Source organism: Chelonoidis abingdonii, chromosome 8 (genome assembly GCF_003597395.2).
Source record: "Chelonoidis abingdonii isolate Lonesome George chromosome 8, CheloAbing_2.0, whole genome shotgun sequence".
Taxonomy (NCBI): domain Eukaryota; kingdom Metazoa; phylum Chordata; order Testudines; family Testudinidae; genus Chelonoidis; species Chelonoidis abingdonii.
Window position 1 is genome coordinate 60,391,085 of NC_133776.1, and position 19,385 is coordinate 60,410,469.

General features: G+C 58.9%; 1 protein-coding gene across 1 annotated transcript in view; it reads right to left on the reverse strand.

The window, feature by feature from the left end:
* The window catches only part of SHROOM4 (shroom family member 4), a 75,606-nt gene that overhangs the window by 23,954 nt on the left and 32,267 nt on the right, over window positions 1-19,385 (reverse strand). The window contains exon 2 of the mRNA XM_032791608.2: window positions 4,677-4,828. Coding sequence (XP_032647499.1) covers window positions 4,677-4,828 — 152 coding nt within the window. The remainder of the gene's footprint in view (window positions 1-4,676; window positions 4,829-19,385) is intronic.

The window sequence follows — 19,385 nt, forward strand, 5'->3', positions numbered from 1 at the left end:
AGACCCGAACAGCCCTGACCCGTCCCTGCAGAGCCCTGCACCAGCACTGTTAGCTGGCACTGAGCACAACCCCTGCTGGGACCTGGCCTGGAGCCCCAGTGCTGTCCCCAAGTCCCTGGCTCCCCCAGGAGCAGCCGCCCAGTCTAAGCATCTCCAAGCAGCTGCGCGCCCCATACATTGCCTTTGGTCTGATCTGTGAGGGCAGCCGCTCATCCAGCTGCAGCCCTCAGGGGATAAGGCTGAGGTGCCAAGTCAAGGGCAGTACCACAATCACAAGGGGTCTTGCTGAGCCCTGCAGGCTGCACCCTGAGCGTGAAGGGAGACAGAGATGACTGCAGCAGTTGGCCACGGGGGAGCCACAAGCCCCCTGCCAGGCCTGAAGGGACGGGGCACAGTGCAGGGGAATGTGCCACTTTTCGGGAGACCCTGACTTTACCTGAACTGGCATCAAGTGAAATGGACTTCAAAAGCCTTAGGAACCTCAGGGACTTGGCTACATCACAAAGCTGTCTCACTACTGGGCAAGACCAGCTGCTTCTGTGTTGTGGGAGGCAGGACTGGGACAGAGGGGTGGTGGAGAGGGGCCTGGGCTCTGACAGGGGGCTGGGAGAGCAGGGGCTATGGGTTGGGACTGAAGGGCACCGGCAGAGCTGTGCAGAGAGAAGCCCAGGGCTGGGACAGCAGTGGGCTGCAGGTCAGGAGTGAGGGGCACTGGTAGAGCTGTGTGCTCAGCTTGGGAGTCACAGGAGGCAGACATTCTGTCAGGATTCAGGTGCACTCCAGTGGGAGAGGGGGCAGGTGCTATGCAGGGCCCCAGAAAAGAGGTGTCTGCACCCTATAGGGTGAGCAGTGCTGGGGATGGAGGGGCAAATGGATGACATGCTCTGCTCAGGCAGGGGCAGAGGCAATGCAGGTGCTGGGGAGCCCAAGCTGTGCCCCACATCTCCTGGCAGAAGTTGCCACCTTCAGCAAGGCACAAACCATGGAGCAGGTTATCCATCCTTCCCATTGTCCCACTGGGCCTGGCTCCCTCCAGGGCAAACCAGGCTGCTTTCCAGAGATGGGCTGTCAGCGCTGGGAGCCAGTGAAGCCCCACCAGCTCAAGGCCCCGTACTCACCATGGATGGGGGATTCCAGAGAGATCTGGGCTGGGCGACCCCAAAGACTACAGCACTGCGTCCCTCTTGGCCGATCTGCTGCCCCTAACGCCTCCCACAGAAGCACAGCCCAAGCCCTCCGTGCTGTGGAGCCACGAGCCTGGGTGCCACATCAGACTGCAGAGATGGTGCCCTCGCTTGCTGGCTGCGCCACACCAGGCAGCCTCTGCTAGCACCGTGGCTGCTGACCCCGATCCCAGTGCTCTCCCAGAGTCTTTGCCGGTTCTGAGAGCCCCACCCCCAGGCCCAGCAGCCAATCGTCTACCTGCTCCCAGGCAACCGCAGCAGCCAGGAAGGGAGCGAGGAAGCGATGTTCAGGGGAGATAAGCTCCGGACAGCATGGAATTCGCTGCCACATGGGAGAGAAAACAGGGGGGGAGCTGGCTGGGGCTGGAGAGCAACCTAGGGCTTCCTGGCTCCATGAGCAGTCAGAGAGGAAATGGGACATCAGGGCCCCGTTGGGCACACTGAGTCAGCCCTGCCCTGCCCCTCGCGAGGGACTCAGATCCCGAGCATCATTGGCACCCCGGAGGAAGGGAGACGACCCCTGCATCCGCGGGCTGTCCTGGGGATCAGGGAGCTTTTCCAGTTGCAGGGGAGAGCAGGGCCTATGCCTGGCCTTAGTACTTCCCTCCTCCCCTGATAGCTGCACAATGCCAAGGGCCGCTGGGCTAGAGAAGGGGTCTCCAGCTGGCATGCCCAGGGATGCCTTTGCCAAGTCTCCCACAGCCATTCACAAAGGGCCATGGCTGCCCCATGTGGCAGCATGAAGAAGTCAGGTCACCTCCCGGCCAGCCAGGCCCTGACATTGGGGTGCACCCAGCCCCCTGTCCTGGGCAGACCCCAGCCAGGGCTGGGCAGAGTGCGGGAGCCTGTGGGATCTGTCCAGGGACTCGCTCCACAGTTAGTGCTGATTGCAACAAAACAAACCACAACAGCTGCAGCTGCTTCCCTGCCCTAAGCAGCTGGGCTTGGCTACCGCCCCCGCCACCCTCGCACAGGAAGCCCTGGGAAGAGCCCAGGAAGAGGGAGGTCAGGGGGGTGGAGACAGGAAGAGATCAAGGGGAGGAGGGATAGCTCAGTGGTTTGAGCATTGGCCTACTAAACCCAAGGTTCTGAGTTCAATCCTTGAGGGGGCCATTTAGGGATCTGGGGCAAAAATCTGTCTGGGGATTGGTTCTGCTTTGAGCAGGGGGTTGGACTAAATGACCACCTAAGGTCTCTTCCAATCCTAATCTTCTATGATTCTATGAATGGACAGCCCTGCAGCCTCGGTTCTGGGAAGGGCCAGGTGGGTTAGGGGAGCCCTGGCTGGGGGCTGCATCCTCCCCCAATCTCCCGGGCAGAGCCCCCGGCCCATGTCGCTGGCACCAAGCAGCCCCACACCTGCAGCAAGCGCCAAGTTTTGCAGGCTGATCTGGGCTCATCGGGGAGGCCTTCAGGGGGGCACCATGCTCAGAGAGCTTGGGTCCTCCGGGGGCATCCCCTCCCGGCCAGTGTCACATCTCTGCAGCCACCTCCCTGCCTGCATTTGAGTGCTGGGGAATGGGGATCCAAGCTGTCCTGGCCCTGGCAGGAATAGCCAATGGGCTGCCTAAGTCCAGGGGCTCCTCTCCCCAAGCAAGTAGCTGGGTTGTTGCAATGCACAGGAAAGACTCTGGATGGACGTGGCTATTAGGCCAGAGATTCGGTGCCAGGACATAACCCCCCTGGGGAGGGGAGAGGGTCTGAGGCTCAGCATGGAGCCATCCCAGACATCACTAGGGCTCTGGGGGGCCAACAGGCTGTGCTGCCCAGAGGTGGGGGACAAGTGGGGAATTTGCCCCAGGCCTCACAGAGGCCCCCACGAGAATATAGTATTCTATAGTACTGCAACTTTTTTTTAGGGAATGGGCCCCTAAAATTGCTTTGCCTCAGGCCCCCTGAATCCTCTGGGCAGCCCTGGTGCTGTCTCCCCGATCCATGCCCTGAGTCCAGGCACTTCTGACCAGCAGAAAACAGACACATTCCAGCCACCAGAGGGCAGCAGCAGCTCAGGCTGGGAGCACCACAGGACAGCAGGGCCCACATCCCCCCCAAGTCCCCGCCTGGAGCGGGTGGGAGGAGGGCGGGTTCCCTACTGAGCCAGGGCCCCCTACAGCCAGGAGCAGGGGCCTTTCCTGGGTCTCCAGCACACGGGAATCCACACCCAGCTCAGCCTCTTCCGGGGCCCATCACCTGGGTATCTGGCATCACAGGAGCAGCTGAAACAGTCAAAAGGCTTTAGGGCTCCCTGGGACTGCATAGCCCAGAGCCTACTGAGTCCTGGCAGGGAGCTGTGGGGGCTGCCCCAGCAGAGACCCAGCTGTGCCCCCATGCACCAGAGCTTGCTGCTGGAGCTCAGCCAAGGCTGCTTCCCAGGGGCATCAGGAGGCCCAAGGGGGCAAAGGGCCCTGGTTCCAGCCAGGCCTCCTGCCCATGTCCTCACACTGCTTCCAGCGCCTGTCTGCTGTCAGCTCAACAGGAACGGGGTCCCCTGCCCAGCTCCCCGGACTCTTGCCCAAGACAGTAAGACCCCCCACAGCTAGACTCACCCACCCCAAATAGTTGGGAGATAAACAGGGCAGGGCGCCAGGGGTCGGGAGATAAACAGGGCAGGACTCCGGGGGTCGGGAGATAAGGTGGTGCTGGGGATTAGCCCTGGGGCTCTCAGGGCAGAGAGGAGCCAGACACATCTGACTGCTGGAGGAAGGGGTGGTCCAACCCCCACTGCTCCCCCTCCCCGGATTTGGGGGTCAGGTGCCTCCAAAGACACAGGCTGGGGGCAGGGGGAAGGGCTGTGGAGGATCCCTGAGCTGCCCCCAGCTAGTAGGGGAGCCTGGGCCTGCTGTGGGGAGCCCAGTAGAACCAAACAGGGGCTAGGAGGCTCCACACCCAGGAGAGGGGTCCCCCATCTCATTGCCCTTCTGCGAATGGGGAAAGCTCAACACACACACACACCCCACAGCTGCCCTCAACCCTCTGCCCTCACCTGCTGGGACAGCCCCGCTCAGAGTGTCTCCTCCCCAACCCCTGGGTGAGGCGGTATGGCAGGGGCCGGCAGAGAAGGGAGACAGGGTCTCATGGCTCCCCCTGCACACAAGGGCAGCGAGCCAGGCAGCCCCACCGGCTATAAGCTCCCAGCCAGCCCCAGATGCAGCCTCTAGCCCTAACTCTGCGTAGCGAGTGCCAGGGGTCTCAGGCTGCTGGGGAAACCCCTCTGCTCTGTTCTCTCCCTTGACTGGGCCAGACAGGGCCTGGCAAGACCCAGACATGCCAGCCCGCAGCCCAGTCACCTCAGCCCCTTGCTGCCCCCCAGCACCTCTGGAGCGGGGCAGACCCTTCCTCAAACTGCTGCCAACAGGATTCTCCTGCAACTCTCCCCTCTGCCCACAGGGTGGCACTCTCCCCAGCGCCTGGGGACCCCCAGTGAGGCTGACTCTAGGACAATTCACCCGCTCTCCAGGCAAGGACAGCCCAGCCAGGGCCCCACGCTCCTACCTCCTGACAATCATCTTCAGTGTGCGGTAGGAGCCTTTGATGAGGACGAGCGCCTCCTGCCGGGAGCCATACAGTGGGGTGCCATTGATGTTCACCAGCTCGTCCTCAGGCCGCATCTTGCGCGACAGGGCTGCCTTACCCCCATCTTCAACCTAGGCACAGATCCAAGACAGCCAGGTGGTCAGATGGGCCGGGCACTGTGCTCACATGTGCCCGCCCACAGAGGGGTGTGGGGCAGCCAAGTCCTTGCTTTCTGGGGATGCCCCAGCACCTTGGCCAGTGATGCAGGGAACCTGTTTCAACACATCTGGCTGTCCAGCCCTCACCACACCTCCCCGCCCCTGGCATCCCAACTGCCTTTGAGGGGAACCCCAGGCCCAGCTACTGCAAGACAGAGGTCTCATGGGATTGGGGGTGCACCAAACGGTGGTGGTGCTGGGGCCACAAGTCCAGAGCTTGGAACACACCATGCCCATAGAGATGTCCCACAAGGACCCTCTAAGGTAGGGAGCAGGGTGGTGCACATATTGCGCGGGCTGGAAAGTTACTGTGGGAGTCAGGGCATGAAGGTCTCCCAGCCCTACTAACCAATCCGTTAAAAGTCCGTTTGGCCACCTGCCGCGGGGCAAGCAAGGTGCCTGCCTGGCTCCGCGCAGCTCCTGGGAAGCGGCCAGCATCTCCCTCTGTCTCCTACGCATAGGGGTGGCCACGGAGGTCCATGCGCTGCCCCTGCCCTGAGCGCTGGCTCTGCAGTTCCCATTGGCCGGGAACTGCAGGGGCGGCACCTGCAGGCAGGGCAGCGCATGTTGCTGCCTAGCAGTGCCTCTGCCTAGGAGCCAGAGGCAGATGCTGGCCACTTTCTGGGAGCTGCCTGAGACTAGCAGCGCCACCCAGAGCCCACACCCCTTACTCTCTCCCACACCCCAACCCCCTGCCCTTTCCCGGAGCTCCTTCCTGCATCCAAACTCGAGCCTGGAGTCCTCTCCCGCACTCCAACCCCCTCGGCCCCAGCTCAGAGCCCACACTCCCAGCCAGAGCCACATCCTCTCATTGCCCCAAACCCTTGCCCCAGCCTGGAGCCCCCTCTCCCACTCCAAACCCCATGGCCACAACCTAGAGACCCCTCCTGCACCCCAACCCCCTCATCCCTGGCCCCAGCCAGAGCCCTCATCCAGTCCCACATCTCTTCCCCAGCCTGGTGAAAATGAGTGAGTGAACAATGGGGAGGGGGATGGTGGAGCCTCAGAGAAGGGGTGGGAAGGGCATGGGGGTTCAGTTTTCTACAAATAGAAAGTTGGCAACTCTACCCATCCATCGCCAACAAAATCCACACCCCCTCCCACATTCCTCTTCCTTCCCCTCCCAGCGATGACATTCAGCTCCTCTCCCTGCCTCCCCACCTGCTTGCCAATCCAAGTTGGGGATGGGGGAAAACAATTTCCTGGGGTGGAGGCAGCAGCAGGGCCCCAACCCATGTCGCCATGACACAGCACTTAGAGACCAGCTGTCTGGCAGCAGGTGTCTCGGCAGGCTGAGGCTGGGGCCTGGCTGAGCAACAGGCAGGCAACAGCCCAAGGGTAGCTGGAGGGGACAAGGACCCCCGGCTGCAGAAGCTCTGAGCCAGCCTTCCAGCCAGGCCCCACAACGGAGCTGCTAGAAGCACCCAGCCCTCAAACAAAGAAACCCAGGGGCGCCAGGTCCACAGAACGTGTCTGGAATCCAGCCCAAATGGTGCATCTCTCACACCTGGTGCATCCTGTCACACCGTGCGTGCACATCCCTTCCTAGCATGCCGCACAACAGGCCCATTCTAGTCTGAAGAAAGGCGCCAGCGTACCACTGGGGAAATGGGTCCTTGCACAGCCAGCAGCAGACCAAGACACAGCTGAATGGACCGGCTAGGCTGGACACCCTCCCTGCCCACAGCACCCCCCTCTGGCAAAGAAGTCCGGTTTCCTCTTCCTCAACCCTAGGTTTTCCCTCAGTCCCAGTCATATTTGGCTTGAACCTATCACTGAACCTGGCACACAAGAGGTTAAAAGGCACAGCAAGCAAGGGGGAGGGGCAGCAGTTGGCTCCCTCCTCCACCCAGCTGGCTGAGGGGAGATGGCCCCTCTGGCTGATGGGGCACTAGGCTGTCATTTGGGGGAACCCCTCCTCCGGCTCTGACAGGACAGGTCATTCTTGAGTGCTCCCCTGGGAGCATGGCCAGCCAGGAGCATGTGGCTCCACTGAGTGTCACTCAGCAGATCCCCTTACCACCCATGCCTCAGGGCATGGCAGCCCAGCACCAGCTCCAGGCTGGCTGCTATTAACCCCAGCCAGCTCAGGAGAGAAGGTGCCCCTGCAGAGCCTCAGCATCCTGCCTGGAGCCATGACACAGCTGCTGGGCAAGGCCCGAGGCTCACAGCCCAGCTCTTAAAGGGGCACAGCCCACACCACCAAGACCATCTCTGGCCTTCCCTGTGCAGGTGCCCGGAGGGAGACTGAGCTAGAAGGGGCCACAGCCAGAGAGCTTCCATCTCCATCTGGGACAGCCTACACCAACCATCTGTTCTGGAGCCAGATGCCATGATGATGGGCCACCTTAGGACAACCTAGCTGGTGACATTCACTAAGGAAAATAACCCTGCTATGAGCCTCAAGAGAGGATTGCTGGTGCAATGGGGGTCTTGGGTCTCAACCCAGCTTTCTAGGGGATGGGGATTTTTGTGCTGGATCAGAACCCAGGGCCCAGGGCCCCCCTCAAACTGTGGCCAGGCACAGTGGCTGAGGAGGAAGCTGTAGGAACTCCAATAGCCATCAGCAACACGCCCCAGGGAGCCTGTCCAGAGCTGGCTTGTGGCCTAAAGTGGATGGGGGTCCTGGCTGCTACCCCCCAGTGAGCTGTGAATGCTCACATTACTTCCCTCCCGCCCTGCCCCCACCATAAGCCCCAAGCTCCCAACCAGCCCACTCTGCCACACAAAGCCCTTGGGGGACCTGGCTGCCAGTGCCTGATCCTGCCTGGCCCTCACGAACCAAGAGGGGAGAACAAGGATGCAGTGATTGCAGCACAAACAGAAAAAAAACAAGCAGCCTCAGAGCAAAGCCCAGGGCTCCCGCCCCAGGGCAGACTGGGCCCCTAGGCCCCCTCACTCACAGTGGGATACCCATCCTGGCTGCCATGGAGCCCCCTGCCTAACACCAGTGTGCGGGGGGGCAGCTTTGTGCCCAAGTCATGAGCCCAGCACAATACTTAGCTAGATGGGCATACTCCAAAGAGCCTGGCAGCTTGGCAATGGCAGCCCAGCCCCGCATGGCACTCCCACCCCAGGACGGCAGCTCCCTGGTCTGACTGCTGGGATTCCTGAGCTATGGATCTGATCCGACTCCAGCTGCTAGCAGCGCCCAAGCTCGCTCTGGCAGAGAGAGTAACCCTGCACTAGGGCTGTTTGGGAGGCCAGCAAGCTAGGCCCACCTGGCCCCAAGTGCCAGGGTCACAACCTTCCCCACCCCCTGGGAGAAAGGCCATGCAGAACACAGCAGTGACCCTCCAACCCTTCATCCCTGGGCTCAGCCCCACATGGCTCCTGGCAGCCTGGGTGGCAACACACCATCTTACAGCACCATCCTGCACTGCCTCTGTGCACATCATCATGGCACATGGGCACCCACCATCCTCGAGTGTTACCTTATTGGCCCTCCTGACATGCTGCACCAGAGCAGCTGGGATTCTAGCAAACGGTGGAGAAGCCAGAAGGTGCCTTGAGTCCTAGCCAGGGATCGGCTCTGCAGGGTGCTCCTGCTCCCCCAGGGGGCTGTCACTGTCTGCTGCACCCACCAAGGGCAATGCCGACCTGCACATCACACAGCAGGTCCAGTCCTGTGTCTGAGCCCTGGTCTCACTGCTCTGCAGGAGACCAGGGCATGGCAGGTCTGCTTCGACACAGCCCCTGCAGTGCCCAACTTCAGACCCTGGACCACAGCCCCCCCTTCCCCAGCACAAGCTGCACAGGTTAGACAGGGCAGGTCTTCCTGTCCCAGCCCTCGCTCTGCACGCCCATCTGGCCGGATCTGCCATTTACCTGTGGGGGATGCCCAGGCTAACCCTCCCCCGTCACTCCATGTGCCGCCCCTGCAGGGGCACAGACCCTGCCCACAGCACAGTGCCCATGTTCCAGCCTCCAAGGAATACACAGTCATGGCCCAGGCCCCTTCCCCAGCCCACCACCAAGCAGGAAAAGGGCAGAGTTGTGCCCGTCCCCCACTATGCCCCCTTCCTCACTCATCAACTTGGCACTCCTGTCCCCCAAGACTTTAACCTTCCTCCCTGCTGGGAGGACACCACAAACTGGACCGGTCCCAGATTGAGACCCCCCACACACTCTGCTGACACCATCGGTGCTGCTCCTTTATCTCAAAGCGGATCAGCCATCAATGCCCCTTCTCCATCTCAATGCCCCCAGACCCAGCTGAGTCCCCTTTCCCCTCCTCCCTCGACCCAACCCTGCCTGGTGGGCTTAAAAACCCCAAGCAGGAAAGCCGGGTTCCCCCTCCTCCCCCCTCAAGCAGCGCACTAGGGACCAGGCTGTTATACAGCAGGGGCGCTCGTACCACTTTCCGAAGGGTCCTGTGCTTCCGGGCCCACAAAAACCAACCTGGCTACAGCTGGATCTTGGCCTGGGGCAGCCATCGAGTCAACCCTGGGGGATCCACTGTGGGAGAGGAGGCTCCTGCCCCAAGGGGCCCAGGTGTTCCCAAGACAGACCAGGCTGGAGTGGAGGCACGCTGAGCTGAGCAGCCCAGCTGGGCTTGGCATGGCCTCCCTCCCCCATCCCAGTCACATGCATCTCAACAGCAAAGAAAGGAAGCTGAAAAATGTCTCTCACTCTCCTCGCAGATTCCCCAGCGGCGTCGGGACAGTACAAGAGCCCATTGTGCGGCTGAAATGCCAGCCCAGTGTCCAGTGCTCCCAGCCACCCTGTCCATGGCATCAGCACATCCACCCCGTGGTGGGTGTAGAACAAGGGACTCTGTGGGCGAGGGGAACTGGGCATTCCAGCTCCTGGGCATTGCCAGTCTAGATCAGTGGCTGAAAGTGCTGGTCCCGACAGCCCTGTTCGCTGATCAGAGGGCAGCGCAGACTGGGGCCTTGGCTCCTTGCCACTGCACAGAAACCGCCCCCACATTGGCACAGACTGGTTCTCAGTGCTGCCCATCTCCACAGAGAGGCCAATGACTACACGTGCCTTGGAGGCAGGACTCCTGCTGTCCCCTGCATGGGAGCCCCTCAAGCTCAGGGCATCGTCCAGGTATGTGCGGAGGGGATGCCCATGCTGCACCTGCTCTGGGGAGGAGACTGCCCCTGGGGCTGGGAGACATGCACTGAAGTAAACGAATGTACAAATCCCTGGGCAGGACAAATCCACAGTCGCAGCAAGGTGGCCGGTGGCTCCCTGCACAGATCAATGGCATTGGCAAGAACGTAGCAAAGGCATACTGGATCTCACCAGTAATAGATGCATGGAGCCCATCACAGAGGCGGATGCTGAAGGGGGGCACAAATTGGAGTCCAAACCCGGAGCATGGAGCTAGAAGAAATGAGACTGGGACACAGCAGCTGAGAGCGTTCCCAAAACAAGGGGAGAGCCGGCATCAAACCATCAGGGGTCAGGAGACAGCCCAAAGCCCTCCCCACTCATCTGGGCAAGCAACTGCCTGCTGCTGCTTCAGCAGCTTTCCCAACCTGGATCGCCTGCCAGATCCCACTGTGCTGGCTCCCATGCTGCCCACTCTGCACCAGGAAACTCCTGGATCAAACTCAAACAGCTGCTACTGCCTCCACCTTCAGATCCCTCTGTAAGGGTCCCTGCAGCCACCGTGCTGACAGAGCCCAGCCTCCTGACTTTGGGGATCAGCAAGTTCCTCTAGAGCTTCTCGGAAATGGGGTCCGAATCCCCCAAATAAAGCAATTCCAAATGCCCAGCGGTGCCTCATGGGCACTGGAGTTCACAGGGTTGCTAACTCTCATGATTTCACCCAGTGATATTTGGTGCTTTTGGTCAAGCCCCAGCACGTGGAGTCCTGTGACAAGGGGAGAATCTCAGCCTTCATTTTAAAACTGCCTATGCTTCTAGCTCTCCTAAGTGCAGGGCAAATCTCGCCAGACCAGCCTAGATGCTCAGCAAACGGCAGCCAAACCAAGAGAGCCCACCTTTTACTCTGCATTCGAAATCTCCTGGCTTTGGGGGCTGACTTGCGATGTCTGAACACTTGGGGTTGGCCATGCTGCATCCAGACTACATCTCCTATGATGCACTGAGGTAAGGGGAGTGGGCACATGACAGGCACCCCTTGCCACACCACAGTGCACCATGGGAGATGTAGTCTGGCCAGGGCACCTGATCCACAGAGAATGGGAGCCAGAGGCCCTGAACTACAACTCCCATGAGGCAATGCGGTGCCATTTTCACGGGAAACGGGAGCCGTATCGATCCTCCCTGCGGCCAGCAGAGGCTTCTTGTGACAACAATAATTTGACTGAAAAAACTTCTTCCCGGCTCTATATTCCTCTCCTCTGCCCCCCAGCATGACCCCCAAGGAAACCACCACCTGAGCTACAAGCCCCAGAACTAGCCAGGCAGGGCCAGGTTTCACCCAGATGCATTGGCTTGCACCCCCTTCCCAGCCCACCTTTGTCCTTTGGCTGGAGGCCCGCAGCACAGTGATGGCCTCCTCTCTGCGTTCATACAGCACCCAGCACAACATCCAGCGGGGCGTCTGAGCACCACCATGCTATCACTATTATCTGCGCCCACTGTGCCCCTGGCAGGAGCTACCATGCCCCAGCATGGTGCATGTGCGTCACTAGAGGATGCTGTGCAGGGGAACAGTGGGCGCAGAAGCCAGCCCTGACACAGTCCCATCAGCTCAGGGGCTTAAAGCACCGTAGACAGGCAGGAGTGTAGCACTAGCCCCACTGCAGCAAGGGAAGCTGAGGCACAAACAGGAAGAAGCTTACCTAATGTGACAGACACAGAAAGAGCAAGGAGTCCAGTGCCCTACTCAGTTTCACGGCCTCTCTGGGTACAGCAGCCACCACCACAGGACACCCAACACCTCCTTCCAGGTGAGAGGCCTGTGTTTTGGTCTCTGGTTCTGTTCCCCTGGCCTGCCCTGGATCTCCAACAAGCCCAGCCCCCTTTGGGCAGGAAGAGCACCCTGCCCACCCAGCCCAGAAGGCCGAATGTCCCCCATCCCCAAGCAATGCCAGGAACAGCTCCATGCCTCATCCCATGCTCGGTGCCAAAGCCAGCCGATGGACTCCAGCACAACAGCAGCTTGACTCTCACTCGCTTCCCCCACCCACTGGGCTCCATCTGGAAGGGTAGGAGGTGGGGATGCCCCATGGGCCAGGGCTGCCCACAGCTCTCCTAGTGCCATGGCACAAATGGGGTAAGTGGGGAGCTTCTGAATTACCTGCCCATGCCCGGTTCTGGTGCCAGAGCACCCACATCAGCCTGCTCCTCCAAAGCTCATTCATGGGCACTGCCAGGGAGGGACAGACTCAGCTCCCCGCCACTGGCTCACCCCTAAACAGGATGTGGTTGAGGCTGAAGATCCTTCTCCAGCTGATGGAACTGGATAAACAAGCTCTGCTTCCACAGGGGCACCTTGCCTGAGTCCCTCCCGGGAGAGGGCAGCACCCCTTCCTACTGCACCCCCACATCACTGACCACCTCAAAGTGAGAGCATAGTTGCTGCAGGCTCTGACCTGTGGTCCCCAGCACTGCACTGAAGGCCAGGGCACCTACCAGGCCCTGTTCTGTCACGAGCTGCAAAGAACCTGAGCTGGATTCCCGAGCCCCCTGGGAATGGGCTGTGGGGCTCCAGCTTGACAGAGTCCAATGCAGGGCTTGAGGATGCTACAGGCCAATACAACCTCCATACAGCACATGCTCCCCACAGAGCCAGGTGGGCCTGGGGAGACCCTGCCTCAGATCCTCACCTGGTGCTGCCAACTGGGGCCCAGGGTAGCTGACTCAGAGGTACAGTGACCAGACATCCCGATATTTGGGTGGCTGTCCCGCGTCCCGACGATACTTCGCTCCGCTGGCAGCACTGATTATTTGTGTTTGTTTGTTTTTTCGCTCCATCAGCGGACACCCCCCACCTCCCCGTGTCCCAATATTTTCTTCATCTCATCTGGTCACCCTACTCAGAGGGGAGCGCACCCCCTACGAGCTGCCCATGCCAGCTCCTGCACGCATGCCAGCCGTACCTGGGGACTGCAACTCCCAGCCAAGGAGGTACCAGACATGGCCCTGCTTAGCTAGCAAGGCCCAGCAGGAGCTACAGCTGCAGAGGAGCCAAGGAGACGAGGTGTGTTTCTTGTCACTTCCTTCCCTGCAGCTTTGGCTGCATCCGCTCCCCAAACCCCACAGCCCCTAGCACACAGTGGGCCCCCCCAAGCGCTCAGCAGGCTCTCCCTGTGGCCCCCACTGGGCATGCAGGGGCTCCCCATGGGGCATCCCACAGGTGCACTGGGGCTCCCCATAGGGCCCAGCAGGCTCCCCACAGCCTCCCAGAACAGACTGGGTTCCCCTGGCCCCCTGGCATGCAGCAGGCTTCCCATAGCCCCCCTAGCAGGCTCCCCCGGACCCAGGAACACAGCAGGCTCCCCAGGCCCCAGAACACCCAGGGCTTCCCGGCAGGGCCGGCTTTAGGACGTGCGGGGCCCAATTCGAAAGAGCTGCCGCCAAAATGCCGCCAAAGACAGCGGCAATTCAGCAGTAGCTCAATCACTTGCTGCCGTTTCTGGCGGCACTTTGGCGGAGGGTGCGAGGCCCCTGTTCTGGATGCTAAGGGGCCCTCTTGGGTGCAGGGCCCAATTCCCAGGAATTGGGGGAATCGCCCTAAAGCCAGCCCTGCTCCTCGGCGCTCACTGACAGAGCGCAGCAAGTCACAGCCTCAGCACAAAGTCCCGATCCACACCAACCGGGGCAGGGCTGGGATTTGGAAAAGAAAATAAATATAGCTCCAGTTCCCAGTGCCAGATTCCTGCCATCTCTGGCATGTTGCTGAAATAGAGTCCAGATGAGGGGACGGCCCAGTACAGCTCCCACCCCATCCTTCAGATCCCAGACGGGGAGGAATTTCAGAGCCTGGAGGGAGGAGCAGGGATGGAGCTGCACACCAGCCCCAGGTCACGGAAGGCACTGGGCTCTGTGCAGCCCACGGAGAGGGTCCCAGCACCGCCATCCCTGGCACACATGGCACAAGGCACCAGGGTGCTGCCCCCAGATGCTGCCCCCAGGCACTGCCCGCTTCAGCTGAGCCACAGACCAGAGATCATAACAGCACAAGCTCCTCCCAGCCAGGCTGCCCTGGCTGAACCCCTCGGGGGAGAGAAGGGCTTGGTGGGGAGAAGATGGGTTCCAGGGGGGGACAGAGGGGCTCCAGCTCACCTACTCTGTATCCCCCCTGCTCAGGCTGCAGGCCAGGGAGCTCCCCACAAATGCCTGGAGGCCAGGAGGGGCTCGGAGATGCGCCCGTGGGCAGGCAAGCAGGCACAGGGGTCAGGGCTGACTTTGGCTCATGGAAGGTGGTTTATCTAAGGCGTCTGTTCTCTTGGGCTGGAGATGGTGCGAGGCCAGTGCCAGGCCCAAGGGCAGGAGAACTGATGGGGCTGGGCTTGGATTTCCCTGCCTGTCCTGGGCAGGTGTGGGGACAGAACACAGTCAAGCCTCCCATTCATCCCCCTACAGGGCTGCTCCTGGGAACAGGGAGATCCAAGGACAATGTTAAGCACCACTTCAGCAGATACAGCTCAGGCACCAACTCTCCCAGAATGGCTGGAATCACTGGAGGGTGGAAGGAGGGGGAAAGACATCCCACCGATTCCATAGGACCCCAAATTGGAGAAGAGGAGCCAGAACCACCACACCAAGAGGGGCTGCAAGTTGGGACTGAGGGGCAACGGCAGAGCAGTGGGGAACCCAGGATTAGGTTAACAAGGAGCTGCAGGTTGGGAGTGAGGGGCATAGGCAGAGCTCAGACTTTAAAACCAGAAGGGACCATCGTGACTATCTAGTTGTGATGAAGTGGGACTGTTCTTAATGTTTCTTCTGAATACTGTCTGGGTGCCTCAGTTTCCCCCAGGCATTTCTTAAGTCTCTAGTGTGCATAAATGGCCGACACTCTGGATCCTGGCAACAAATGGCTGGGGCCCTTCCTCCTGCCCTGGGAAAGAGACAAAGGCCAGAAAGGAGGGGCTGGAGGGGGTTTCAGTTTGGCTGGGGATGGGAAGCGAGGACAGATGGGGTTGTCTGCCTCGCTGGGCCCCAGAATGGACCCAGCTGAGGGGTCCTGTTCTCTGTACCTACAAGCTCTGTTTTAGACTGTGTTCCTGTCATCTAATAAACCTCTTTTACTGGCTGGCTAAGAGTCATGTCTGACTGTGAAGTCAGAATGCAGGACCCTCTGGCTTCCCCAGGACCCTGCCTGGGCAGACTCGCTGTGGGAAGCGCACGGAGGGACACATGATGAATGCTGCAAGGAGAGACCCAGGAAGGTGAAGCCGTGTGAGCTTCTTGTCCTGAAAACAGTCTGCTCCAAGGGAGAGGAGGCTCCCCAAAGTCCTGACTGGCTTTGTGGGGAGCAGTTCCAGAGCATCGCCTGGGGACTCCGTGACACTAGTCTGATCTTGTGCACATTGCAGGCCACAGGACCTCACCCACCCACTCCTGTAATAGACCCTGAACCTCTGGCTGAGTTACTGACGTCCTCAAATAATGATTTAAAGACTTCAAGTTACAGAGACTCCACCTTGACACTAGTTTAAACCTGCAAGTGATCTGTGCCGCAGGCTGCAGAGGAAGGTGAAAACCCCACAGGGTCTCTTTCAATCTGACCCAGGGGAAAATTCCTTTCCGACTGCTAAGACCAGTTAGACCCTGAGTATGCGGGCAAAATCCACCAGCCAGACACCTGCAGGGGGAGACCAGAGTTGGGCTAGCGGGGGCTGCCAGGTCAGCTGTGAGGGGCACTGTGGGAGGGAGCAGAAGCAGGGTAGATTGTTAGCCAGCAGGGGCTGGGGCAGTACCATGTCAGTGAGCATGAAGCATCCTTCACTGTAAAGGCTCATTTGGCATGAACCAGCGGATGAGTGGGCAGAGGGTGAAACAGGCACCGAGGGGAGCTGGTACATGGTGACACCTCCAGAGGGGACAGAGCCCGGCATCCTGCTGCCAAGCTCTTCAGGCTGGACATTGGACCAGTGCCCCACATTGCCCCCAGAGGTGCCAATGGAACCACTCTCCAATAGGCAGAGTGCTCCCACAGGGTGAGCAGTGCAGCTCTGTTTGTGGGCAGAGAACAGAGACTCTCTGTCACTCCCTGGGCCCCACAGGGGATGGCTCCAGGGCATTGCACCCAACAGGAGCCCCAGCACAGCCCGGGGCCTCTTCTGCTGTCTTGGTGGCTGTCCCCCAAGAGGCACATGCACTGCCGAGCATGGTGGCCCATGCGGGACCCTGCCCATGGGAGAGGCCGGCTCTGAGCCCTTCACCAGCATGAGCAGCAGCATGGACACTCCAGCCCCACTGCAGGAAAAGCAGGCACCGTCTTTTTCGTAACTGCATGGGGAGGCATCAGCCATGCATCCCTTTGCTCTCGGTGTCAACAGGAGGCTTCTCCCCCTCCAGGGCTCTTTCAACAGCAACCCATTGGCTGTCAAAGCCTCCACTCTCCCTCTGGGGCAGCATCCCCAGCTCACTGTGAGGGAAAGCGACTCCTAGCATCAGAAGGCTAGTGACCCAGCTAGGGACACAGCCTGGCCTGAGGCAGCTCATGCTCTGCTCTGACCACTAGGAAACAGCAGCCTAATGGCCCCATCAGCCTAGAGCTGGGAGAGGAGCAGCTAGGTGCAGCCACAGGGATGCACCGAGGGCAGCAGGACAAGGAGCAGAAGCCTGGAGGAAGAGCCCCAAGCCAGGCACTCACAGCAAGGGCAGGAGAGGGCCTGGGATGAGGAGGGACAGATCTGGTCAGACTGGGCTTTACCGGTGCTATTAGATCATTAGCTCCCCCTGCCCCAGGGATCCCGGTCTCATAGCCCCACCGCTCCCAGGCTCTGCATGGGGAAATAGAGGCACAGAGGTCATGTAGCTTGACCGAAGTCACCCATGAGCTGCAGCCAGGAACCCAAACTGGGACATGTGCCACTCGCTGGGAGCCATGGATCGGATTTCACCCTGCACCACATGAGCACCACTGCACAGGAAAGTGGGCACTGGCCAGCAGGAGCAGCTTTTGGCCTCTGCTCCCTGGCTCCCACTCCTGAGCGTCCACATCGAGGGCAGAGAGCGTGAGCTGCCCTTCAGCTTGGCTAAATAGGGAGCCCACTCAGGTCATCACAGAGCCATACTGGGGCACAGACTCACGACTCCTGGGTTCTTTTCCTGCCTACCCATCAGGCCAGCCAGCTGACCTCCTGTCCCTCTCCCTGCTCTGCCCCATTCTCGGGAGCACACCTCATAAGAACATAAGAACGGCCGTACCGGGTCAGACCAAAGGTCCATCTAGCCCAGTATCTGTCTACCGACAGTGGCCAATGCCAGGTGCCCCAGCGGGAGTGAACCTAACAGGCAATGATCACGTGATCTCTCTCCTGCCATCCATTTCCGTTCTCTGACGAACAGAGGCTAGGGACACCATTCTTTACCCTTCCTGGCTAATAGCCATTTATGGATTTAGCCACCATGAATTTATCTAGTTGCCTTTTAAACAATGTTACAGTCCCACCCTTCACAACCTCCTCAGGTAAGGAGTTCCACAAGTTGACTGTATGCTGTGTGAAGAACTTCCTTTTATTTGTTTTAAACCTGCCTTTCTCCTCACCAGTGCCCTCTCCTAGGCCTTTCCCTTCTGGTTACCTCTGGGAAGAACTACAATTATTGGATCTTTAAAACAGAGGCTTTCCACCTCCACCCTCCCTCTCCCCTCACCAGGGCCAATAACTGAGATCAAGCGGCCAAACTATACCAAGAGAAAATTACCTTCCTCCCACACATTACCTGTGAGTACAGACTCAGTTCCTTTGAGCCTTAACCAGAGAAGAAAAAATTAATAGGTCTAAAGAAACGTTTAATAAAAAACAAAACCAAAGAGTAAAGATACATCACTGTAAATTCAGATAGAATGATTACAGGGTCTGCTTATAGACAATGGAGAAAAGCCTCCTCGAGCTAAATACAAATTTAACCACTCTCCCCTCCCCCCCCCCCCCCCCCCCCACCGCCTCCCCCCAGCAATATATTGAAATAAGAAAAACAATTAGAAGCTACCTTCAGTACTACTAAAATCTGAACAACAGATTGAGAGAGCATGAAGGTACGTTGTGTGGTTCACTCTCCAGACCGAAAAGAACAACGACAAAGAACAAAGAACACACACCAAGAGCTTCCTCCACCAGTATTTGCAGGATTGTCCTCATGCCTCTGGTCAGGTGTGGGCATTTAGCCTAACGTAGGACATTAACCCCTAGCTATCTGTTTTATGACAGGACTGATATACTGGCAAGAGAAATTCTTGTCCTGGTGCGGCTGGTGAGTCTGCCCCACATGCTCAGGTTGCTTGATCGCCATATTGGGTTGGGAAAGGAATTTTTCCTCTGGGGCAGATTGGCAAAGCCTGGGTTTGCCCTTCCTTGCAGCGTGGGGCATGGGTCACTTGCTGAGCATCTCCGCGCTTGAGGTCTCAAACCACATTGAAGACTTCATAACTCGGAACTAGTTAGGGGTTTGTTAGAGAAGTGGATGGCAGGATTCTGTGCCTGCTTTGTGAGGAGGTCAGATCTAGATGATCATATGGTCCTTCTGACCTTAAAGTCTGTGAGTCTAATATCCTCCTATCACAAGGCACTTCTGTTCACCATATTATTTAGACTTCTAGCATTTGTGTACAGCACTTTAAAACTGTCTTGTTATTTGTCTGCCCTTTCTGATGTGCCGATTCTTTTTGTGTTATCATCTGATCCGGCATTCTACATTATCTCTTCCGTCCTTGTTCCTGACTATCCTGAGTTCTCTATCATCAGACTCCCCCTAAGAGAGTCTGTGTCCGATCCACATGCTCTCTGCAGCAGTCGGCTTTTCCCCCTCTCCTGAGTTACAATGTAAACTTTTTTATGTCAAGTGCCCAGCAGTCTGGTTCACTTTGGTTTAGGTGGAGCCCATCTCTCTGTACAGGCTCCTCCATCCCAAAGTTTCGCCTAGTTCTAATGAACGTAAACCCCTCCTCACACCATCATCCCTCACGCATTGAGACTCTGAGCTCTGCCTGCCTACCTGGCCGTGGAACTGGAGCATTCTGAGAATGCCACCATAGAGGTCCTGGATTTCAGTCTCTCCCAGACAGCTTAAATTTTGGCTTCGCCAGGACATTACTTCTCCACTCCCTCTTCCCTATGTCACTGGTACCTATATGTCCACGACCACCTGGCTCCGCTCCCAGTACACATTAAGGTCTGTCTGAATGCCTCAAGAGATCCGCAACCTTCGCACCAGGCAGGCAACGTCCATACGGTTTCTCCAGTCATCACAACCCAGCTATCACGTTTCTAATGATCGATATCCCATTACTAACACCCCTTTTTTTAGAAACCTGGGTCCTCCACTGGAGGGTGGTAACCTCAGTGCAAAAGGCAACCCCAACACCAATCTGAAA